General features: G+C 36.3%; 1 protein-coding gene across 4 annotated transcripts in view; it reads right to left on the reverse strand.

Annotated features, from left to right (window-relative positions):
• PDE4D (phosphodiesterase 4D) overlaps positions 1-26670 on the reverse strand; it is a 535741-nt gene that overhangs the window by 116282 nt on the left and 392789 nt on the right. Inside the window, exon 1 of one of the 4 annotated variants that reach the window (XM_063421938.1) lies at positions 11465-12240. The exons of the other annotated variants lie outside the window; for them this stretch is intronic. Coding sequence (XP_063278008.1) covers positions 11465-11529 — 65 coding nt within the window. The 5' untranslated portion in view covers positions 11530-12240. Of the gene's footprint in view, positions 1-11464; positions 12241-26670 lie in introns of those variants that run through there. 4 annotated transcript variants of the gene reach the window in all.

Consider the following 26670-nt stretch of genomic DNA (forward strand, 5'->3'; position numbering starts at 1 on the left):
ACTGAAACTTTGGAGGTGTTGGGATACTTAGAGTGCAGGTTTTGGTGTATCGTGAGCTGGATACAAGGAAACATTGCATTTCAAATTTTAGAAGTCTGTTTTCTAAAGCACAAGAAAAGAACTGAGAATTATGAAAGGATATAAAGACAGAGCCAAAATGTTGGTTCTCCAAGACACAAACCAAAGAATAGCCAGAGTGACTTGAGCAGAATGTTGTTTCCCTTATCACAGGAAAGGCACACATCTATTATCTCATTATCTTATTCATGCAGAGGTTTATACAGCAGAATAAAGGCAGAAAAGAAGCCGGGGAAACATCATTGTTGTTCAGTCTGGACAGAAACTAATGACAACAGTTCCTGACACACACCCAATTCTCTTTTCAGCTCTGATCTGTTGACAGAACACAATCAGGACTAGTTTGACTTTTTCAGAATCTCTGAAAAATTAAATTGTGAAACAGTAGGTATTAAAGGGTAAATAAACCTAAAGAAATTTAGAAAAGTTTGGAACAAGAAATAGAATATGAGCCAGGAATGAAAAGCTATCAAAACCCAATTGCCTAGCACTGAAATAAACATTTCCTTTATTTAGAGTGTAGATTTTTTTCCCATTTAAATAAATAGTTGTTCCCAAGTAAACAAGATTCCAGGATTGAGCAGAGTATATTTGAAACTGCAACCTGTATTACATGAATAGTTTCATGTCCGGGTGATTGAATGACTGGCAAGAGATAAATAAAGTAGTAGGAAATCAAATTATTTTAGTTTTTATATTTCAGTTTCAGAATTCACGACTATTTTAAGACTAAAGTAATGTAAAATTGAGGATGACATAAAGAAAACCTTAAACTCATTTGGAAGCATTAACAACATCTCTGTAAATGTTCCTTTTAACCTAGCTGCCCACTGCAAATTGGTTTCAAGCCACGCTTTACAGAATCATGCTCAAATGAAAAGGTGTTTGTACATTTAGTAGCTTTCACATCTGACATCCACATAATTCACATTTCACACTGAAAATGATTTGAAGAAAATTTGTGCCACAAAGAACGTGAGTGGGAAAAAGGTATTCAGTCTCCAGCTTCAGCAAAGGATCCCTTTCCAAAGGATCAGCAGGGTCTGAGTTCCAGTTACAGCCAATAAGAACATATGGTGGGTTCTTTCCCCTTTCTACCACTGAACTTCTCAGGTAACTCTGTGTGTTTGGTAGCCAAAACAAGTATGCAAGGAGTGCAACAAGGGACTAATATGGCCACTGCCACTAAAAACCTCTGCTGATGAGTATAACTAGATCATCTGCCAGCTGAGGGACCTATGTTACTGCTGTTCTTTCATGACCTGGCATTTTCATTTGTCATAGACAACTATGGTCCATCTTAACCTTACTGGTCTGTCAGAGGAAGTTTAAATACAAGTCTCACACTCTTACTGCAAGAGCAGGCCTGCTGACTTAAATGTTCATCTTTGCTTCATCATATTTCTAGCCACAAAACAGTGCTATACCTGCCAATAATTTATTTTAATGCAGTTTCAGATTTAACAGATGAAAAGTAATTAAACATTGCACACAGGAATTGGACAAAATCTATCCAGCACCTGTGAAATGGCATTTCAGTCTATCAAATGTCCTTCCTCTGTATTTCCTTTTTCCTGTGTACACCTCAACACCACCAGATAAAAGCATTATCACATCATCTTTATGCAAAGCAAGCAAAGTAAATATACATATGAAACAAGAATAGGAAGTAAATATACCCCCCAAAAAATCTCTTTTTTAAAAAAAGGTCCAAACATCACTTGGCAAAACTTGAAAAAACTTCTTTGTAGGTCACACAGGGAAAATTAACAGCACAGGTTTGTACAGATGTCTAAACTTGAATGTCAGACTCCTCAGAAGTCCCTGGGGAGAGAGCTCAGAGGAAATCTGGGAGCACCTGTCTGTATTAGGAAGTAATTTTTGATTTTAAGAAAAGCCTTCTGGATGTATACAAATTCACGTGCTGGCTATGCAAGCGTAGGTGAAAGGATTGTCTGAAAATGGTAAGATTTTAAAAACAACAGATCTTTTACTCACCTTTTAATTTTGTGAAATTTGCAATATTTTCTATAGCCTCTAAAACTTTAATTTTTAAATGTGAGAGCTGAGAATGTTGTGTGACTATTAGACTTGCAGATATAAAATTTCCTCAAGCTATGCCAAGGGAGAACACAATAAAGGATTGATTGAAAGAAAGATATTTATGAAAGGAAAATATTTGACTGGAACAGAAGTTAGAATTCGGAAAAGAAAAAAGATATTTATACAGAGTTTAATTCAGACACCTATATTCATTTCACTTATGGAAATGTGATGCATTTCACTTGGTCCTATAGAACATAAGTGCAGGCTTTATCACACTGTGTTTTCTCACATTAAATATGAAGATATACAACTTGTGAGAGGTAAATAAAATTTTTGTTCACTGGACACACCTGGAAAATACACAGATACAAGCAAGGAAACTGTAAGCTATACCGTATAATATAGATGATATATTTTAAATATATATGCACATATCCACAAAAGGACTTTTGACCAACTTTACGGACATCACACATCTAAATTGCAAATATACTGAAAGGATTAAACTGATTCAAACATATCTGTATTCATGATACAACAGTGAGGGTGTCAAACAGTATAGGAGATGTTGAACTAGGAAGGATGGAAACTGCAGTAAAGAAATTGCTCAGTTTTAGACATAAAAATACCTATTTCATAACTGGAAGTTTTGAAGGCTAAAATTGAAACCAATATTTTTTTCATTAAGTGTAGTTAACAATATGAAAGAAACAGTTTTCTGGTACTCTTGCAAAGTAAATTTTAATGGCATTCAAATGGCAAAGGCTATTTCTAACTCAGTTGGAAAAGAAACTGGGACAGAAAACGTGCAAATGGGAGGAGGTAAAGATAAACTAGTTACAGTGTCAGAACCCAATTACAAGGCATATGTAGAGGGCTAGGACAAGAGAAAAATATATGCTGGTTAAGTCAAGGAATGATGACATATCAAATCAAAGCACAGCTCACAATCCTAAAACTACTAAATGTGGAAACATCTGAGACAATAAAGATGATTATGGATATGAAGCTCTGAGAAGAAGATGATCTTATATAACTGATCTCATGTAGGAGATGCTTCAGGGCAGCAGCAGCGCCACCCAAGGAGCTTTCACAGTGACTGGCTGTTCACTTCTCAACATACACCTCTTGGAAAGAACTTCCTAGAAGCACTTGCTGCCATCTGCCCTGATGTGTGTGGGGTGGATGCTGGCAGCAGCTATGAGGAGTGGAATTAGTCACAGGGGTTCCACCAGCAGCCTGTCACGGTGCCACAGGGCTCACCAGCCCTGAGCTGCCTGGTGCAGCCCTGATTTCATGTATGAGATGTTTTGCTTGGTGAAATTTCTTTCCCAGGCAGTTTGCTGTACACAAAAAGAAATGTTTTGCTGTATCTATGTCATTCATTCTTTTTGAAGGAGGGACTTCTTGATGGCTCTCTGGCTTGACCAATGTGGTTGAAGAGGTGTTAACTTTGCCCATCCAATCATATTGGTCTCTGTAAATTGTATATAAAGAAGTCACATTCTGAATAAACCTCCTTTCTAGCCTTCTGAGAATTCACAGAGTCACCGTGGTTCATTTCATGTCCCACAGCAACAGTCTTGTACTGTAGGAATATAGCTTTGGTGTCCTTCTCTTGAAACTTGTGGGTACACACTATAGAGATATTTTTTCAGTAGGGTATTATATAATTACATATGGGAAGTTCTTCAAAATTTAGATAATAACTAATATGACCAGTTAAACTATATTTGAAAATCAAAAATTGAAACTTAAAACAAAAAAAGGACACAAGAATTCACAATTATTAAAAGAAATTTAAAGGATAAATTTCAAAACTACTGATAGGTTTTTTTATAAAAATAAATTCCCCTTTTTCGAGTCTAAGCTGATTTTTCATTCAAATAGTTTATTTTAATTGTGATTTTAAAATACTGAAGTAAAACAAAGCACAAGGAAGCTCACAAATGAAATTTTTTGATTGGTCTGTGCTGATTTATTTTGAGAAGCCTGACAAAGAAAAAGACAGTTATTAATGTTTCTGAAGCAATCTTTTTTTTTCTTTTTTTTCTTTTTTTTTTTTTTTTTTTTTTTTTTTTTTTTTTTTTTTGTGCTTAACACTTTGATAGAAGGAGAAAAGTATTTCTTAAATAACTATAGAGAAAACTTTTTAAATTAGTGTGTGAGGTTTTGAGTGTATTAGTATTTGAGTGTATTTATAAAGGCACAAAAAAAGTGCTGTTATAAAACTGGCAAATGAAATAAAGGAGCAAAAATTTTATACCATGAGTTCTTCTCTGTGCCTCTCAAATCCTTGAAAATGAGGTCAGATGAACAAATCTGTTTCTCCCATTTAGCTTCTGGAACTGTTTTGTCTTTTTATACAATATATATCTGAAAAGCTTTCATGATTTTTGATGAAAGAAAAAATATTTAAAAGATTATATAATGTCATACTGTGCACCTATCTAAGTCATGAATGTCCCCATCTCCACAGTGTCAGCAATGATATCAACTGAAGTGCAGAAATCTACTTCTAGTTGTGTAATGCAAGCTAAGAAACATGCTCTAGTGCATATTAGTCTGGATTAGAAACCACCACAGCTGAAGTCTGATGGGAATCACAATAATGAGATTAAGTCATTTGTGCTGTCATTGGAATGATGACATCACTGCTTAGTGATTTCATGGCTGTGCATTGACCTCACTTTGACTGCAAGGTTCATCCAATACTATATTTAGCCTAAGTAGTTGGTTCATTCTTGCTATTGTGTTCTAATACTTCCTATTCAATACTGGACTTCCCTTATTTTATGTGGCTATTCCCCTTATATTATAAGATAATAGTAAAACTACTAGATATTAAAGCATGTATTCAGCATGAGCTAAGTTAGTTCCATCAGCAAGAATTAATCTGGCTATATATGCACACTGCAGGTGTCCACATACAAGTTAGATTTCATGTATATTTTATGCTGAGTGGTGCTTAGGCTGATAAAATCAGTGACATCAAGAGTACCTTGTCTTCTGAGGCAGACATCTAAAATATGTCACAGACAAGTCATACCCTGAGAGCAAGTATTTCTCTCCACGAAGAGGTTACTAGATCAGGCAGAATAAAAACCTGTCTAGATGAGCTGAATCCCACCTGTTATGCCTCTGTAATTGTGCTTCTCAGAACACAAGGTAGGAAGAAAGACAACCTCTGAACAGGGAATTAAGTGCAAACAACTGCTTCTGACATGGTGTAATGGAAGGCAAGGGAGAAGACCTCCATCATGGTATCTCAGCATTGATTCAGGTTGGGACTACCTTCTATCCTCACTTGAACCAGCTCTAAATGGGCTTTTGGTCATTCAAGCTGAGCTGCCAAGTGAAATCCCACGAAACTTGCTGTTCTCTCCCTCATTTTACACTAGAGACAGACACTGGAATGCCATATCTTAGATTAGAACAGAGCTTTGTCCACAAGCTGATAACATACCAGATGTGCTCAGGGAGAAGGTGTGAGAAGTGAGCTGTAAAGACAAGGTTATATTTGCAGGAACACTGAAAGCACGTTGTTAATATCCTCAAGTGAGTGGCAGAGGACTAAATTGTGAGGTTGTGTGTGGTGAAAAAAGAATTTTACATGAGTTTATCTAGATGTAGCTTGAAAGAAAGTATCTCAGAGGAAGAGCCTTTCCTTGCTGGAATCACACGTTGCCATTTGTTCTTTGGCATAGTTTGCAATGTTTGTTTGTTTAAAAAACCCACACTTGTTATTTCAAGACAGGAGTTCTTATCACATTAATGTTAAAGTAACTGGATTTTATGTTGGCAAGCCTAATATTTCTTCTCTACAAAAATATAGAGATGAAAACATGCCAAAAAAATGACTAAAAAGCCCCAGCAAAAACTATTTAAAATCATTAGCTCAACTTGAAATGACAAAAAAAGCTAACAGAAACAAATGTTCTGAAAAAAAATTACCTCAGTGTGAGAACTTTGGTGTGCTCACAGTGTTGAACTCTGGTCTTTGTATTTCAAGGACATAGTGATTTTTGAAAAAATACAATTAATGGGAGCTAAAAGGATCAAGGGATTGGTCAGTAGCCTGTTAAGGAAAATATAAGAAAGCTACAACTTTTCCATTTCTACAAGAAAAGGCCGAGGAGGTTATATCTGAATATTACAGAATCATGAAGCTGTTGAATAAGTGAATGCAGACTCTTTCATTAAATGCTGCAATTACAGAACTAATTTTAGAGCCCAGTAAAGAAAGTGCCTTTCCTACTTAGGCAGAAAGGTTGTCAGAAGGCTACAGGGGAAGACAGTTTATTGCCAGATTCAGAAAAGAGATTAGTCAAATCTATAGGCAAACAGGTACACAGACAATCTGCAAGTGAGGCCAGGATGAACCCTGTAACATCCCTAATACAACCAGTAAATGCTGGGCAACATGATGGACTGCAGAAACTGGACAGGGACTCAGGTATTCCTGGTGCTACAGGTGATGACAAAACACTGGATTAGGAAAACTATTGGCCAGGCCCATTAGGACATGTCCTATTCTGTTAGAAAATAGACTACTTGATCATTTAAAAATCCACCACTACTTGGTTGACAAAACTGCATTTTCTCCCTTTCATTTTGTAAAAATGTCACTTTTTAACATATCACTCTGGAAAACAGTGTCATGCTGACCGTAAAGATTTCTTCATTAGCACTGAACAATAAATAATAGCATATACCACTCTGATTTTGTATGGTTGTCTAGATTTAAGGCCCATACTGCTTACAAAAGCCTACTTTTCTCAATGAAGTCACCTATGAAGCCCACTATCTATAGCCTGTAGGCTCTCCTCAACATTCAGAAATCCCACATTTTACATATGATAGTTGTACTTTGATCCTGCCTATGTGTTTTGATGGTGTGCACCTTGCATTGACCTTTCCCAGTGCACCCTATTCACTACCTGCAGCTACTGAAAGTGCAATTGGATACTACATGAAGTCCCAACTCTCTTTTATTTAAGAGCAGTTTTGTAAGATATGGCAACAAGGGACAAGTAATATCACCAACAATGCCTCACACAGATGGTTGTAATACTGCAGAGGAAAAGAAATTCACTCAACACAGAAAAATAAACAACCTTAACCCTTTAGCAACCAAGTGATACGAATGCTGTTGATATTGTTCACAGTTACATTTATCTATGTTTATGTTCTCTGCCCTGTAGACAATGATTCCTCCAAGGAATACCCTGGTTTTGGTGTTCTCACCAGCACATGGATTCCCATCCTGGAAGTCAGCAGCTAACTTTAAATACAGGTCTGCTAATAAAAACCTAGATGTATATGACTCATTGAGTGTTATTTATTGAATATATTCATCATCTTTGTAATGGCAGTAGGCTTGCTATCACCAAGGGATTAACCAAGGAACTGAATTGTTTTGGGGTGGCCAGTTCTTAAGAAGTGTGATGTAGCCACAGCTCCCTCCTGTCAGACAGGGCTACCAAAAGACTGGGTCACTCTTACTGCAGAGCTCCACTTCACTATCTTTAAGTCAGGAAACTGGTGCAGCTACCTGAGGTCAGCATAGCTGAGTGACAGGTCATTTGTTTGTTCTAGCTCTTCTGCCCCAGAAACAATGCTATTCACTGATGTCAAGCCACAAGAATTTTACTGACTCCATTCAATAAAATTTTATTTGGCATCCCTCTTGTGATCCGTATATAAAGTGTTAGAGAAAGTCCATACAAGGGATCAATTTTGTCACACTTATCTATAAATATGTCATGGACTGAGAAATCCATATTTGACAAAAACTTTCAGTAATTTCCAATATACTGAACTTCACTGTATTGCAGACAAGCAATATCACCCAATTCTAGAGCTAAGTAAGGACAGATGCATTGTTTCACATAATGCCACAGACTGAATTGTTGAAGATCTTTGCTCTCGGGGTCACCAGACAGGCTGTGCCCTTTTCAGATCAATCAGCCCTAAGTTCCAAAACCCAGAAAACCTGAAGTGATCAACGTTACAAAAACTAAATAAAACCCACTAATGCCAACTCACAAAATAAACAGGTAGCTATCTCTAGTCACATCATGCATAAAGGATGGTTGAAAAAAGCTGACAATACTCGAGAGGCTTGTAGCTCTTTTGGCTAGCTATGTATCTCATGAAAAACAAAGGCAATTCTAAAATCTTATCAGCTGCACCATTTCCAGCCAGTAGGTTCTGTCTAACAACCAAGGCTGCTTGACTGGTCATCAAGCAAGCATTCTCAGCTTCTCATTTAAACTTCAAAAATTTTAATTCAGTTCTTCTAAATAGACAGGGTTTTATGCATTCAAACTTTTCTTTCATTACAAAAGGAAAAAGTCAACAGAAATGTGATATTTTAAGTGGAACACTACTGCTTTACTGTTCAGAGGCAAATAGTCAAGAAAATGTAATCATATTCTCATTTGGCTCAGCCAAAGTTGCACTTACTGTGATTTCCTTAATTCCTTGTTATTTCTTCTCTGGAATGAAAAGACACATTAACTGTCTTACTTGAATACCATCATTTATCTAGATTATTCTAGATTATTCTCCAGAAGCTTTATGGTATAAAACCATACTTCACAATCACACCCTGAATTCAGGAATGAGTGGGAGAATTGAGCATCATTAATGTAACAGGTAATAACCCTTATATAAGTCCATTTCTTGTTCTGTATAAATACCAACCTTCTGCTTTTACTTCAGTCACCATAACATCAGGATAAATTTTCCAAGGCACAGTGGAAAGAGGTTTGCCTACAGACCCTACCATCACACTAAACAGCAGTTATCCTCAACCCAAGCAGCTTTAAAGGCTTAAAGCACAGCCCAGGATCACCTGCATCTGCTTAAAGTCAGCTGCACTACCCATAGTACCACCAGTGGAGATACCCTTTTATTTCTTTCTAATATTGTACTGAAAAGAATATCACACATGCAGTTACACTGAACTGACTGTACCTTTTGTACAAAGAAGGAGTCTGATTTCAGGGCACCAAGAGCAGAGGTTTCTCTGTCTTATCTTTATATCTCTTCCATACTGTCAATGATCTCTGTGTGTTGGGAGCCCAGTTTCTGATCTTCATGAGAAATGGCAGAGGAAATCCTGGGATAATTTTACTCAACCTTTGTTACAGGCATATCCATACTTTAAGACAGTCCTGTCACTCAAGTCCCTGTGTTCTTGAGACCCATCTTCTCCTTCCTCTGAGTTACCCCTGCTCCTCCTACATAGAGTGGGATCCCTATGTCAACAGATTCAGAATGGAGAAATATCCTCTTCCTTTCTTCTAGCCTGAATACAGTGCTTGTGATTTAATCCTGATTTAATTTGCCCCTAAGCATTAATATTGTGGCAAGACTATGGTGTTGCTATTCTCTCCTGGAGGAGTGCAGGAAGGTGCTGACCCAGGGACGGGTACATACCCACAGATTCAGGCAATAATGCTTGCAAAGTGAAGTCAAGCAGATGGTTTGGAAACTGGTCCTGCTCACTTTGAAGGCTGCAGTGTGGGTAGGGTGGGCTCCCTGGAGGCAGCCAGGAGCTGAGCGTGGTGTGGGCAGCCAGCAGCTCCCTGCCATTCCCTTTCATCTCCGCACTCCGTTTTCCCTCCGGTTGGGACAGGGCCTGCCTGGCTTTGCTCCACACCGCCAGAGAACAGCATGTACCCTCTCCAGTAGCCTTCAAGTGTCTCCCCAAGAGCCACCTCTCAGCTCAGGTCATGTTCCCAAACAGCAGGGTAGTGGAGGACTCCCAGTTTACAACCAGCAGAACAGGTATTCTCAGATATCAGATTAGTGCTATACCTAAAGGCAACAGCAACAAAAGAGAGGCAGGAAGATTTGAGACAGAATGCTTGGTGTTCAAATTAGCCTGCAACTATCAGTTACAAGGATTTTTACTTTTTCTTTTAAACTATTTCTTTTCCTCAGAGAATTAATGGAGGTAGTCAACAACCCCCCCCCAAAAAAAAAAAAAAAAAAAGGCATACTTAATCAGAGGTACTGATTTATTTGCTCAGTTGTACGTAATAGCTAAGGTATGTATGTTTTAGCTCACTTCCTTGGAGACACCCTGCAGAGTGTAGCACTTTAGCAGTATTTAGTATTTACCAACACAGTACTGCATTTTAATGAAGATATAGAGACACTACTTACTGCATTTATTTCAGCAAAACTCTGCCTTAGCACTTTCTGAGAACAACCAGGACTACTCTTTAGACTGAGTAGTGTACTTGTTTAATATTCTTTTACTACAAAATGGTTTCAGTAAAAGATAACTGGAAGAAATTACTAACTGCTTTAACAGTAATACTGATATGGCTTTAACTCAGAGCCAAAACGATTTGAAACACAAAGGTTTTATTGGGCTAATATTCAATTAATTGGATGTCTTTCCTCACAGAGAACTGTATTTACTTACTAGTCTATCCGCCAGTAGCACATCAGCCATTTATATATTAAAAAAGCTATATTTTAAAATACATCTTTTACACCTGTAAAATATAAATCTGAACAATTAGTCTATTATGTGTGTATTATAATTATGGTGGTTTGATTTAGAGAGAAGAAAAAAATGTGGGACACATTAAGAGAGCAAATGGAATTTATTTCTCATTCTTATTAGAAAGATGTCCTGTCAGTGCCTATAAAGTTTTAAAAAGCATAAAGTGATGTTTAAAAAGCATAAAGAAAAAGAATTATTCAAAAGAAAAGGCTTTGCTGACTAACAACTGCAAAAATCTACAAGAAAAACAAATCTCACAGACTACCTCTCCTCCTCCAAGCCTCAGGGAGAAGGGGAAATGCATGAAGCATAACACAGCACAGTTACACATGCTGCAACAAAGTCTGCTGCTTCCCAGGACACATCTCTACCAGTCAGTCTATTTATGAAGCAAAACTACATATAAGCATCCCAAAACAGCTCACACAAACAGTAACTTCATTTTACTCTTCAGCCTCCAGAAATGCAAGCTTTTTGTTATGACTTCTCTTACTGAAATAAGTCTACTGAAGATTTTTAGAACGTATGTCTAACAGTAAGGATTGAACCTGACTGCTGAATGGGTAAAATCTATGTAATCTGTCACAAAAAGTAGGAAAAGGATTCTCTTGTAAAAATTATACACACTGTATTTTACAACAAAAAGCTACATAATTTTGCTTCTTACTAATAATCGTGCAACTCAACAGCTGAACATTTTCAATAGCCATGCTAAATCTGTCAAATCAAAATTAATGCCTGTGACTTCGTTGGGACATATCTCAGTGTCACAATAGGAAGGAGAGCCTGAAAGAAACGAGCGAGCCACATTACCACATTGCGTCGGCAGTCCGTAAGGAGCTGGTAGATCGAGATCTTGGCTTCATAACAATGCTCATTTTGAAAAATTCCTTCAGTATTACCAGCAGTCAGACATCAGTTGTCCTTAAAAAGCTCATTCTCAAAGTACTCCATTTCAAAGCATTTTTAAAAATCCTCTGCTTTTTAACACCCTCCAAATCCGTTTTGTGTAAAAATCCAGGCTGTGGAGGAAGAATTCTAACGTGCTGCAACTCCTTCCTTTTTCATGCTGAGTTTACTCTAGCACTGTGCTGTTCGGAAATGACAGTGCTTTTCTCTTCTGTCTTGTATTGCCCTGGGAGGAACTAGTCTATTTTGAACCTATTCTCCCTTCAGGTCACATGAGAATGAAGGCAGCTGAAAAGAGTGCCTATCTCTTTCTTGCAGTTTGATAACAACAGGTTTAAAGGTCAATAACATTAAAAAAAAAAAAAAAAAGAAAAGAAAAAAAAAAAGCGAGAGAGAGAGAGAGAGAGAGAGAGAGAGAAAGAAACAATACTTCTGGATAATAAATGAAAGGAAACGATGAATGTAAGTTACAGGAACATTTCTGAGTTTGCACAGTAATTCCACTTACAGACATACTAGATAAATTAGTCTCTGTGGAGTAAAGAAAGGAACAAAGAATTTTTCATTCCAAATCAACTAAAACCCTTACCCAGGAATGTAATTCTTCCCTATCTATTTCTCCTAACACTTGTTTATATACTGTGAATAAGTGCTATTGTGTAACTTCACAAACCAGAAAGTATTCCCTCTCTGAAAGACATTCAGAACACTGTAGGGAAGTTAGGTAAAAATTAAATTCCTTGTTGACTGTTAAAGTCAAACACACATACAGATAGTGATTGTTATTAATCACTAAAGGACAAAATACCTTAACTGAAGAACTGTAACTACATCCTTTTTGTGGCACTGCATATATTTTTTCCTGTTATAATAATTACATTAACAGTTTATGCATTATAAAAAAAAAGCGTTTAAAATTTCTGGACCAAAAATTATCATAAAATCTTTGAGAATTAATTCCTATGTTGATATATTTGGCAATTTCAGCATTAAAACAGGGGAAATGCAGCAAACAAAATAGGAATTATAGTTTAATTTATAAATTTTTGAAACTACTCCGAACTCTCTTAGAATTGATTTTAAACTGAAAGAACAAATTTATTGCTAGACAAGTGCTTACATGCTTAATAGCCATTCCTTTACAGCCTCTTACAAGTGTTGCAGTACATTATTTTTAGTGGTAGTGCATCTAGGTTAATAATGAAAACAAGCACTGAAGATTGCATTTATATAATTTATTTAGACTTGGCAAATAGAAGGAAGATATGATAAATAGATTACACAACAAAAGATAAAAAAAATAATCAAATTGGAATGTGTGGAAGGCTCTCTACAATCTTTGCACCTTATTTTATAACAGTACAATAAAATGCATTACCAACTACTCTGTATATCACCAGGAAAGATCCTAACTGCCCTGGAGGCTTTTGCCAGTGATCTGCATATGAAGTGTTCCACAACAGCAGAAGGAATGTTAATAATGTTTCTCACTCTGCATTCTGTTCTTCACATTTTCCATGTTTTCTGGGACTTACCTCCCAAATATCACTTACTGACTTGCAAAGGAGCTTTTGTGGGGGTCCTATGGAATCACAAAAGTTATCTCCAATGAATAGAAAAGGCATCTGTGGTAAATTTAGCTCAAAAGGTCATACAGTCATAGGACCTTTAATAACAGTTGTGTCTGTCACTGTGCAGGTCACACATCTATAGAAGTGCACATAAATCAGGCACCATGTTGTGAAACTTTTTTATTCCTTTAACAGACAGACTAGGTCATGGGAAAAAAAATCAGATAAAATTGAGATCCTCAACAGTTGCAGAATACCTGGCCATTTTAAAGATGTGGGTTTTTTTTTAATTTTCCTTGATTATTTATTATTTATAAATATAAACATTATTTCAATTTTATGTAGGAAAACAAACTTAAGCAAAACAGGGCTTTTGACTAAGTTTTTTGTAATACCATACTGAAATGGAATATTCAAAGACTATTTCGGCTTTGTCACAAAGTAAATCTCTCAGGATGGCCTGTTTTTAATAGTTATCAGACAAGATGCTGCCTCTTATAGTTACTAGAAATATAACTAGAAATATTAACATATTTAGATACTAAGCAGTGCTTTACAATACAAATACACTCTAGTTGCAGGTACTCAAATATTTGAGTCACTCTTTTTCAATGGCAATTCAGAAAGAAGTTCTCATGGGGTTGTACTTCTCCATCTCATTAACCAAATACCAACACCCACTGCCAACCTGCTTTCTTTGTTAGTCTCCATCCTCAGCTCTTTAGAAGTAAACTCCTGTTCTCCAAGTACCTTCTACCTTCAACTATGATAAAATATATATTAAGCAACCATGCTTCAAGCAGCCAAATCAGGGACTGTCTTCAGGGAGCAACCTTGGAATCATAGGCTTCCCACAAAAAAAAAAGAGTCTACCAGTAGGAAGGAGAGCTTACTCCTCTAGGGAATGTTCCTTTTATCTGAAATTCATCAGCTGACTTTGTCAAAGTAAAACAAAGGAGCCTCTTCATATTTGTTATGATAAAGGTCAACTTTTTCTAGAGAGGTTTCTAGAGAACCCATTAGAACAACTTTGACAATTAACAATAGCTTCTAATCCGTTCATCAAATCTGTTGTGTTACAGTTAACATCAAAGGCAGATTTGTCTAAGTTTCACGTAAAGATAGGAACATGCTAATTCACTGTGCTCATAGAAGATGGTATAGCATTTGTTTTTGTATTTGGACTTATTTTTTTTTTGTATTTGTACATTTATTTTTGTATTTGGTATGAGGTCAAGTATAAAAACTCTCAATTTCTCATAATTTGAGGAATTAAAAGAAAAAACAATTAAGAAAAACTAAGAGGAGAAATAGAGATATGGCCATTTTTAAACAGCTGATTTGTGCATGTAATCTTGTAATTTAAAAAAATCAACCTAAAAAACTCATATTTTTTTCCTTTTTGGAATCTTTTTAGTTTTTGCAGTCCTTTTTAAGGTCTAAGGAAAAAGATGCAGAAATAAAACAGCATTAAATGAAAATGTGTTGGATTCAGCCCACTTTGAGCACACTTAACATCTTAGTTACTTATCTTCAAATTAGTAACTAATTGAATTAAAGAGTGCTACAGTGCAAAGAATTAATATTGAATATTAAAATGAATAATTTAACTATTAAAATAATTTGAATATTAAAATGATTTGCCAAAAGCATGGCTGAGGGAGTGAGGTACAGGACTGACTGTTCTGTTCCATGCTTGGGAACTTGTCTTTCATGAGGTTATGGAAAACTTGCTTAAACATCTCAAGTTTTGTCTTCCTAGATTGTAAACCAGGGACAACACACATAATGCTTTTGAAAAAAGCACTTGGACATCAAATTGATGAAAAAAGACATGTGGTAGGTGTTGGGTTATTATTGCTGCTCCATGAAAGCTGAAGAAATGGATTCACAACCTCAAGACTTCAGACATAAATAATGACTGGGCTCTTAAAAGTGTTGTTTGGAATACACACAACCAAATGAAAGATATAAAAAAAATCTGCTGCCTTTTGATATGCAATCTTAGTTTTCCTCTGAGTCTTTTTTTGAGCAATATAACTAAAATATCTTTAAAAACTGGGCTCATTCACTCAGTACTATTCCTGTTATTTCCTAGTTACTGTTGCATCTGGTCTTACAGCTTTCTTCACACATACTTTCCACATTTATATGAACATACTTTCCACATTTATATGAAATATAGTTTTCAATAAATAAAGAAAATGCATTTAAACTTGAAATCAACCTTTCCAATCTGCTGGAGCACACGTTCTACTGCAGGAAACATTTTTTCACAAACTAAGCACCACACCAATTAGTTTAGTAAAACTCTTGAGTTGCACAGTTCATTCTAGTTCATCCACAGAACTAGATTATCCTCTTATTGTTCTGTACTGCACAACAAGCTGAAGGACAGAAAAGATTAAAAAAATGTTCTTATATTAACTGCATGAGTGGGTCTGAGAACTAGTAATGCAGGTGTAGGTTCAGGAGACATATCTTTCAAAAACAAGTATTAAGTCAGAGAATTGGAGGAACAAATTTTTGTGACCCAGCTGCAGATTTAGCCACTGCTTAACATAGCAAGTTATTTTAGAAACATTTTTTGAAGGGTTAGAATTCCAGAAAACTAAACTTTGTCATTCATGCTTAGATAACAACATATTACCTTTTGACTGGAGTTCTTCAGCAAAGGAGAAAAAGTTACACATAACTGCTTAAGTAAGAGAACTAAACTGTGCGATGATAACTAGAACATAGAATTCATAAGAATGAAAAAAGGCAAACCAAAGGGCACAGCAGAAACGTGATGTGTGTCAGTGGTGTTTCCTCTGTGTATCCACTTACATCTAGCTGCCTGGATTGAGCTACCCAGCTTATAAATAAATATGGTTTATTAGCTAAGTGCTTGCAGTGTAAATAAAGTTACTATGTGCTCTGCAAAGGCCTCACACAGAATCAAATGTGCAGAACTCCTCACAGAATGCATGGCAGAGAGGGTTCTCTGTGAGAATACTCAATTCTAATATGATGCCTTGTCTGAAGGTGCTCAGTCTCAGTTTCCCCTGAAGCTGCCAGGAGCTGCTGCCTGAGCTGTGCCATGAGCAGCAAAGGAGGTGTGTGTCACAGAGAGGCCTTGCTCCCTTGCAAAGCAAGGTCAGATTATTGGTGCATGTCAGGCTGAAAATGTGTCTTTCTGCCTTTATTCCTGCCTACTTTTAATTTGATTTAATCAGTTACGCAATTAGAGGTTAGCAGCCTCAGTACTAACTGACCATTGCTGATCTGCAATCTGCATAGATTCCATTGCAGAAATTAAAATAGAATCTGAGCTAAGTTTCATTTCTAGACACTCAAAAGAGAAAAGAAATAGAGCTAATTTTTGGGAGTAGGAGGATACTTTTTTCTGATAAACTTTATAGTCTAGGCAAACAGTGTCATCATTATGCTGTGAACTATGGTTACATCTATCATTAAGACTGGAATATATTATGTCTGCTAATGTTGCATTAACATTGTACACCAGTGAATAGACTAAAATTAAATACTGCCTGATTGGGAGACTTTGGACTTCAGCTGAGCTAAGGCTGCCTAGTGTGTCAGGCTGTTTTTCTCTTTATTTTTTACACAAAATAATACCCCCAAATTGAACCATGAGTATATCTACATATATATATATATGAACACATAGACATATAAAAATATGGGTTATATTATAAAAACATAGTCTTTTTGTCAGATATAAATGGGCTTACTGCAGTAATACAGCACTAATTACACGGTTAAAGGAAAAATTTATCAGTGTTTCCATCAGACCTTCTGTTTTTGAACTATTTGCTCCACGCAAACTCAGACCACAATTTCTTAGCTAAATAGTTGTTTAAAAAATAAACATTGATGGCTCATACTAAACTCAGTAGGGAGTTAGCAGTAGCTATAGTTTCCAAGAGTAATTTGCCAGCTTTTTCAGGCTAAAAAAAAGTATACCAACTTTTTTTTTTTGTTGTTTTCTAATGAAGCAGTGGCTGCTGAGATGGGCAAGAGAGAACTGTATTTCTGTTACAAAAATTGCATAACTAGGGCTGATCCTGGACAAAATTACTCTCAAGTGTCAGGCTTTTTATCTGAGAATCATTATCTTTTTTAAGACATGTCCTCTTTCATCATCATCTTCTTCAGAAGAACAGAATAGTGTGAGATTAAAAACAGAAGATTGGAAGACTCTTAGGAATATGACCATTCCAACACTATGCATGTATTTCAAGAGTACACACAGACCACCATTTCAAGAAAACAAAACTTGTATGTGCAACCTGAAGATTTATACCTATATTTTAAGTGTATTAGCTGGTTTTATCCAGTAAAGCATGGGGTTTGTTTGTTTGTGTTTTTTTTTAAATACTGACTTGTCTAAAACAGAAATCAAACATTAATAGAGAAGCTGCCCAACACAAGCATGCACACTCTAAAGCACATTTTCTGTAATATTTGGTCTTTTTTAGAATCAAATTTTACTGTCAGAAAGTCATCCCGGGTGCAAATCTGAGGTGAGGTAACTACATTAATGAAACAGAAGAGTTCTCTACAAAACAATAGAGAGGATTTCTCCATGTCCTTCACTGGAAACCTGGCATCCAGAGGTATAGGACCATCACCTGAATGAGTCAGACATGGATAAGACTCTTGTTTGGTAGAATGACATCATTCATACTTCTAAGTCCTTCAGAAAAATGTCAGGAACTAAAATCAAATTTAAATTATTCATTATGTTACAAAGTCTTTCTTGAAGAGGAAATATGCCTTTGTGTTTCAAAAAATTTGTAGAAAATTTGCTACTCATGTTTCACATCTGTTTGTTTTTGAGGTATGGAAAACTGCAAAGATTTAATCTGGCTCTTAAGAGGTGAAAAAATTTAAAAAAAAAATTATATGAACACTCAAAAGTACAAAATGTATTCGATTTTTAGTAAAAGTTGCAAACCTAAAACTAATTGAAGGAAAAAAACTATGTAGTTTTAAAAGTTGCAAATTACTGGACAGTTTCTATGAGAACAAATGAAGGTTACATTGAGAGTACATTACTTGTCATGAATTATTCACTGAGTTAAACAAGGCACACTAAGAAAGGAGTTTTCTCACTAGCCTTGAGGATTGGTTGCTCATTTAAACTGGTCAGCTAGGCTCCTGCTAGAGACAGCTCTGATAGGCACTTCCTGGGGTAGTCTGTTTCCATGATTCAGACATCTATTTTAAGACAGACAGAACTGCTCCTCTCAGCCGCCTATCTTTGTGGACTATGGCTTCCTGCCTATTTTAGGTTAGAAACCCAGGTTCTGGGCAATTCAAGATGTCTTGATAAATCCCATGGTACCAGGATAAAACCTACAAGTTCATATAACGTGGGGGTTACAGACTTTTTGCCTCTCTACTCTGTCACTTGTAGTAGTTGACCTGAATGTAGATAGAATTTTTTTTTCCTTTTATAGAAATGTAAACTCGACATATTTCCACATTTGGCCTCACATCTTATTATATTTGGATTGTGTGAGAGTGAGATGAACAATGCCAAGACATCACTGCCCCAATCCATATTTAATGTAGTAAAAAAAAAAAAAAAAGCTGCACTTCTGACCTGTCCCCCCCTCTTTCTCAGAGGAGGAAAAGCAAAGTGATCAAAAGGAATACCTGTGTATATAGTACAACAGTTATGCCTACCACTGAAAATTTATGTATGATCTACTTGTCCTGAATATTCAGACATCTGGAGGGAGAGATACAGTATGATTTGATATTCGTTGATTCCAAATGTCTTCTCAGTTTAGGACTAATTTTTTAGTCCTAAATAAATATCTTTATTCTATATTTATATGTCTCAATTCCTCCTTATTAAACAACGTACCAGGCACAAGAAAACCGTGTTGCACTATAAATCCCAAAGAAACCCTCAGCAACACTGGCTGTAAATATCACCAGAGATGACAATAGCCAGAAACTTCATGTTCTTGTGGAAATATAGATTGCCTACATTGGATGCAAGCATTTCAGTATTGCCAGTGCATTGCCATGGACAATGTGCATCTTTCCCCTTTACCCCTCTACAAATAGAAAATACTTTGTGTGTCATCAAACATGTCATGGCTTTTATATGAATTTTTAAATCCATATATGAATATTACATATGGATTAATTATATGGATGTTATAGCCTATTATATCAGTATAATTAGCCTATTACATGGATATCTACAGAGGAATATTTGTAAGTAGACCTGAACATATTTCCTGTAGGACAGCAATCCAGAGACTAGTACATTTTTACTTGATACCTATCTAGTGTTTTACTTTTACATACTCTAATGGTAACCTTCTAATATAGAAAATCTATATACTTGATTTTCTTTATGGTATCCTTCTTCAGTATTTGATTAGCAAGGCTATGTCTATTTTTGACATTGAATTCAAACCAGCTAACTTCTAGATATATGCTGCTATGCTAAATGCAGAAAGAGAGAATTTCTAACTAAAATAAGACAAAAGACATCAAATCTTCCCCTTTCTTTATTTAGGGTGTCCTTTTTATAATTAAATGGTGTTCAACTTTACAGTATATTCCCTTTTAAAAAAAGAAAAAAATCATAGAAAGATAGAATGGCTTGGGTTAGAAGGGATCTTAAATATCACCTAGTTCAAACCCTTCTGCCGTTGGCAGGGACACCTTCCACTACTCAGAGCCCCACCAAACCTAGCCATCAACAAAGCCAGGAAAAGGGCATTTGAAACTTCTCTGAACAACCTGTTCCAGTGCCTCACTACCGTCTGAATAAATAATTTCTTTCTAATATTTAATCTATCTCCTTTTTTTTTTTAATCTTAAAACCATTCTTCCTTGTTCTAGCACTATCTGCCCCTGTAAAAAGCTTTTCTCCCTCTTTTTTCTAAGTCACTTTTAGTATTAGAAGGCTGAAATGTGGTCTTCCTGGAGTCTTCTCTCCAGGTTCAACAACCCCAACAATCTCCGCTCTCTTTATAGACAGAAACTCCAGTCTGCTCATTATCTCTGTGGCCTCCTCTGGACTTTCTCCAAGAGCAGGTCCTCCCTGTGCTGTGACCCCAGAGCTGATGCAGCCCGGCAGGTGGGGTCTGAGCAGAGCAGAGCAGAGGGGCAGAATCCCCTCCCTGCCCTGCTCCCCACGGGGCTTTGGCTGCAGCCCAGGACACGTTTGGCTCTCTGGGCTGCAAGGGTCCAGTGCTGGGTCCAGTCCATCTTTTCAGCCATGAGAACCTCCAAGTCCTTCTTGGCAGGGCTGCTCTCAATAACTTCTCCTCCCAGTTCTGTACTCACATCTGGGATTGCTTTGGGTGTGGTGCAGCACCTGTACTTGGATGTTTTTACCATCCCTAGCTTCTCATGGTCTCTGTTCTCTAGCTTGTCCTGGTGCCCCTGGATGGCATCCCATTTTCTGCAGTGTCACCTGCTCTGCTCAGCCTCCTGTCACCTGCAGATGCACTGGGGCTGCCCTCTCAGCACAGTGCCACTGCCTCTGTCACTGACAGGGACACTGAGGAGCCTCAGTGTGCAGACAGCCCTGAGGGACACTGAGGCACAGAGCCACTGACTGCAACTCTGTGGCTGCATCCATCTCCCCCTTTCCTTAGTTTACCCTTAAATCCAACTCCAAATCTCCAGTTTGGGGGTTATGATCCCATGCTGAGCTGTGTTTAAAGCTTTCAGAAGCCCAGGCAGATTACACCAGCTGGTCTTCCCTTTTTGAGCTCTGAGTCACTCCATCACAGGAGGGCCCAGATGTTGGTCAGGCCCTTTGTGTCCTTATTGAAGCCACGGCTATCGTGGTTCACCTCCTCGTCTTGCATATGTCTGAACATTGCTTTCATGAGGATCTGTTCCATAAATATAGAGAAAAGAAATCTAAATTGCAGCAGACCTTATTTGAAGAAATGTATATACATCATGTCTCACAGAATGTGTTCACTACTGCTTGAAACCATATGGACTATATTTCAGTGTGTTTGCACAAAACCTTCAAAACCTAGAGACAGGCTTTTTAAACTACTCTCAGCATTTTACATGTAATTTTGAAGGGTGGTTACATGTCCAAGAGGAGGTTAAAATATAAAACAGATGGGCAAAAAGACACTTCTGAATTTTTTTTTTAATTATCACTTGAGATTACCTATGAAAGCACTGAAAAAAAAATCTCTATGATTGTGTGAAAGCTTATATGAAGATTAGTTTATAGAAAAATTCAGAAAAAATCTACAAATGTTGTAACAGTGTTTTTTTATTTTATAATAACTTATTATATTAAAAATTCAGGAAACTGTTTTGTATTTTATATTACAAACATTGCTGAAGCAAACTACTGACATTAAATGTTGCCTGCAATAATATCTTTTAATTTACATGCTCATACCCACATATTTCATAACCTATAATTTAATTTGAACTAGCATTCCAAATACACTGGCATGTTTACAAATCACAGCAAGATGCACATTACTGTCTCTGGAACATGAAGCTGTAAAACACTGGAATTTATTTTTGCTGTTTAAGCAATTTTGTACTTGTAAATAAAGTCAGTCTTGCAAAGCCAATCCAGCTGATCATCATCCAGATAAAGTGACATTTAAGAAGAGAGAAGCTGGCAGAGACTTTTTTCCCCTTTTGCTTCTATCCATTGTGTTCTGTTATTCTGGACAAGAACACAAATAAATTATTCACTTTTGCCTTTTACAACTTAAAAAAAAAGTCTTGGCATCTAAAACCTTTCTCAGCTGGGATGCCATTTTTGCAAAGGCAAAGATGAGCTACTAGGCTGCTTTGCCTAAAAAGTTCTCCATCTAATACATATTGCACTGACTGAAGGAGAAAAACTAGGGTTTCTTCAATGTTTATTTTAAACTGTTTATAACAGCGTTGATAAATTTAATAATGTTATGAATATTTGGAGCTTAGTTATCCCATCTCTTTTCTCCAAAGTCCTCCAAACAGTGTGTTGGAAGTTCTCCTGGTTTGCATCTGCACTGTGTTTTCCTTCTAGCACAGCAGCTTTCCCCTCAAGCACTCTGTTGCTTACTTTCTTTATGATCCTTGGCCAGATGGTTTAAAAAAGTCTTAATTTTAGAGGAAATTCTGTGTGGAGATCTTTATTCGGAAAAAGCTTACACAGAACCACTTATAGCAACCACTAATTCTGGCAATATTCTTTCCCAGAAAGACATCTAAGGAAAATAAAGACTCAAAAACTTTCCTAATAATTAACAAATTTTCAACTACCTGGAGCAACAGAAAAGTATTATTTTAAGTCAAATAAATGAGAAAAGCCCATTTGAAAACCATGACTATTAGAACTATGATAGCATTTTTTGGCTTAGCAGTTCATGAAAGGTTCATGTCCTCTTGTCTGAGGATGTGCATGGATTTGGTTTTTTTTAGTATAGAAGCAGCAGGATCTGTGGCTGAGTTGCCTGACACAGACACGTGCCAGGCTGCACATCACTGGAGCTCAGAGGTCTCAGGGAAGAGGCTGAGCTCTCAGGAATGCAAGGTGCCTTCAGATCTATTCACTCACAGCCTTGATAGGGATGACCACAAATTTCTGAAGTATAGGCCAGTAGGTATTTGTGCTAAATATCAGTTCTTAACTCCTAAAATAATAAGGACGTTAGAGAAGGATTAGTTTTGTTTTCAAAATAAAACAGGCTGAGTTCTGTCCTTTTAGGATCTGAATGAAGGTTTTACAAATATGTAGATACTGGCAACTAAAACTGTTGTGCTAAAATAAGTGACAGTTCAAATATGTTAATGTTCTAAGTTCTTAATCAATGAAAGGCATTCATAGAGATGGCAGATTTGCAGAAAAACATGTCTCTCAAAAGGTGGTTTGACGGTGCTAGAATAAAACAAACCTACAGGAAAACAAAACAAAAGTGCACTCAAGAAGAAAGAGATGCTGAAAAGGGAACAAGTAAGAGATCTGTGGAGAGCAAAAAGAAAGAAATATCATCTATAGAAGAGAAGGTGGCCAGTGGGATGGTAAGGAAAATATAAGATTGAAAATAACAATGATTCTGTGATTCTATTAATTTTAGTGTCCAGCAAAATAACAACTTTCAATTCCCTGTCTTGTCCTTTGCATGTCAGACAGAGGGACGATATACAGCAAAGCTGCTCTTGTTTTTGACCTTCCTCCATTGCTTCAGAAAGATGATTCTAGGTTGTAGAACTTGTCTATTTTCATTCATGTGGTTTCTAGGATGATGTCCAGTGCAGGAAATAAAGTATACTACAGTAATGAGAATCCATGGATTTAAAAAAATAAATAAAAAAAAAAATTAAAATTGATTGAGGTAGCTTTGGAGATGAATTGCATTCTCAATAGATGAAAAAATTCTACATGAAAAACCTCATTTTGTGGGTCTAAGACTTTTCTCTTTAACCTCTGTCAAACCCTTCTGGCTTGGTTTTGCTTTGTTTTTTGGAGAATGCCATCTTCAATAGGCCTCCTTCAGCTCTGTAAACCCCTTATGGCTAAGGAGTTTTCAGAGCATTAGAGAAAAGAATAAAAAAGATGCATTGGCGTTTAGGAATAATATGAGTAATTTCCCTGACAAAAAGTCCACTTCAACTCTCATCAACAAACAAAACCTTAATCAAGACAAGCCACTGAACATCAGAATAGTTAAATCAATTTTCAAACCATCTTTAGGCCTCTCCAACAATAGTCATCCTTTCCTCCTTTATGTATCCCAGGTTTGGTCTATATTTAGTTTGAACATGAAACTTATTTAATCTTTTGTCTCTTGCAGTATGTAATGAAATTAATACCTTGAATCTTTCTCTCCTGTAGAGATATATCCACAGATATATGGAACTGATAAAACTTCAGTAATTCCAGTTTGTGGTGTAGACATGAATATCTGGTTTAAATATGAATATGCATGACAGCACCACACTCAAAGTTATCCCATTTCAACTCTTTTAAGAGAGGCCCTTTTGATAAGGTGGAGCAGGTACAGCCTGTTGCTCTTCCCTTGGTAGCTATATCAGTCAAAAAAGTAATAATTTGTCCCTAAAATGGAAAACATGACGGATGCTGCAAAAAAGTACTACTAATACTATCACTGCTACACAAAAGGTAATGTTAAAATAACAATTTCCAATAATTCTTGACTTGCTTTTCTTCAATTTAGACTTCAGATCCCACTTCTGCTCCTACGGTTTGTTTTCTTACTCATGTCTGAAATCAGTCTGGGATCTGCTTTAGGCTCAGCTGATGGGCCACTATTCCTCAACAACTAAGCTTTGCTACAGCAAACATGGCTATTAAGTACACAAAATGGTATTTAACTGCTCAATATATTTAGTTTACGTGACAGATTTTAGGTACACACACTGATTTTTACTCTGTTACAATTGATTTATAAATTGAAGTTGATGATTGCTAATAACACTTTCTTACCTCATTTTGCATTGTAACTTCAGCAAACACTAATTCTAACCACTCAGCAAGCTGATGGCTTATTTACACCATTAGAGAAAAAAAGCACAGCAGTAATATATCATGATACTCCTTTTTAAAGTCAGTTTGCAGAAAGACTAAGATAGAAGCCTCACAAAACAAACAGCCCCTTATGTTTAAAAAACAAAACATACAACTGTCAAGAACAAAATATAAAATAAATAATGGAGAATGAACCAAAGCATCTGCAGCTTTTATAAGCAGGTTTATATTTGAATGACCCTCTTCACAGCTGTATTTTTTCATGTGTTCCACTGTCACTTCTGTCTCTCAATATATAAAAGTTAGAAATGTAACTAGAGTGGATTATCTATGGTCAAGTATTATCCCTTTGAATTTTGTGCTAAATTATTCCATAAATCTCTTGCACATATTTCCTTAATATCAATCAATTTGAATTATTCACCCTCATATGTCACTTTCTTGACAATCATCTCAACAGGATAGGTTCGGTTCAGTTAACTTCATTTCCTGTGGCTACTGGAAAATATCTGTCCCTGTAATTTACTGGTGTAAGTAGCAAGAAGCTGAATTACTTCAGAAATTTTTTCCCTGACCACTATTTTAAGTTTTTTTACTATTTTATATATAAAAAATTCTCACAAAACATGCAAATCTCAAAGTTGAACCAAATTAAATAGACATCAAAGAAATTAAATTCTTTTTCCTATACTTTTGTATAACACACCAGTGGACCCTAACTGCAGTGTGCTACAGAGCATGCCTCATAAATTTGAGTGCATATCAAATTACAGGTGAAATGTATTCTTGTTTCTATAGTGCATGTGGCTTCTGTTTAATAAGTTCAGGAATATTCAACATTGATCAATATCTTAGAGTTTCACTGTATTGTCTATTTTAACTAGGCCTCCAAATATTTTTTGTTTGTTTATTTTTGAGGGGAAAAAAATACAGGTTTTGTTTTGAACAAAATACAGAAAGGAACAACAACAAAAATACTTGACCTCTTATCAGCAAATTCTAAATTTTATACCATTTCAAAATGATTGAAGATTAAATGTAAAATTTCAAGGTGATGTTTTACACAAACTAAATTTTACAGTATTGACTAATTCACTTTACAGCAGTTCCAAGAGGGAGGAGCTGAAGCAGTACTGGTTTACTCTCTATTACTCCAAAGTGTGCAGACCTATGGACATATGTGGAGCAGGAATGTTGTTTTGGTCCTGTGAGCTGATATTCTAGGAAGTTTCAGTGCCTGAAAGCCACTTGGGTGGCCTGGATAGTACAGCAAGTAAGTTTGTAAATTAAATTTCCAGCAGCATTGCTTAAATGGTATTCCCTTAATTATAAAATTCTTTAGAGAGCTTTTAAATTTTTGCAATATTTTTGGTTAAATTTACTTGACAGAGTATCAGGTATCTTGCAACGTCTGAATATTTGCCAACAAGAATCACAAACAAAATTTTTTAAAATGACAATAAATTCACCACAGTAGAGTAGGTTCCAAAATTAAGTAAAATAAATGCCTCTGAAAGTACAGTGGCTGTGAGAGATACAGAAAGGATAAAAAATTATGTAAAATTTTATGAGTATTGTTTGAGGCTGGAAACAGGAAATTTCTGTGTGCTGCCTGCCTAGCACTGGCCTGCCGTGTTTGTCTATGCTAGGGGTGTGCCATAACATTTTTCCCTGAAAAGTGTAATGAAGCTTTTATATGACTCTGACATCTGCATCCAGTTTCTACTGGTTACTGGCAACTTGAGATGGTTCTGACTTCTGCCTGGCCATTACACATATTACTAGCTATTTATTAGATAAATACTCACAATCAGTTAATCTATATTACTGGAAAGGGAACCCATATCATGTTCTCTAGATCTCAGTGAGGTGTAACCATGAAGGTAACTCACCAGGGCAGATTGTCACCTCCAGGAACTCCTGTTTCTAAAGAGCTCCAAATATTGTTTTGCTACAGATGGACATTACAGATCAAATGGCTCAAGGCAGCTGGGAAACAACTTCAGCCCTTCAATACAGAGAAATGAAACAAAATT

Source organism: Prinia subflava, chromosome Z, assembly GCF_021018805.1.
Source record: "Prinia subflava isolate CZ2003 ecotype Zambia chromosome Z, Cam_Psub_1.2, whole genome shotgun sequence".
Taxonomy (NCBI): Eukaryota; Metazoa; Chordata; class Aves; order Passeriformes; family Cisticolidae; genus Prinia; species Prinia subflava.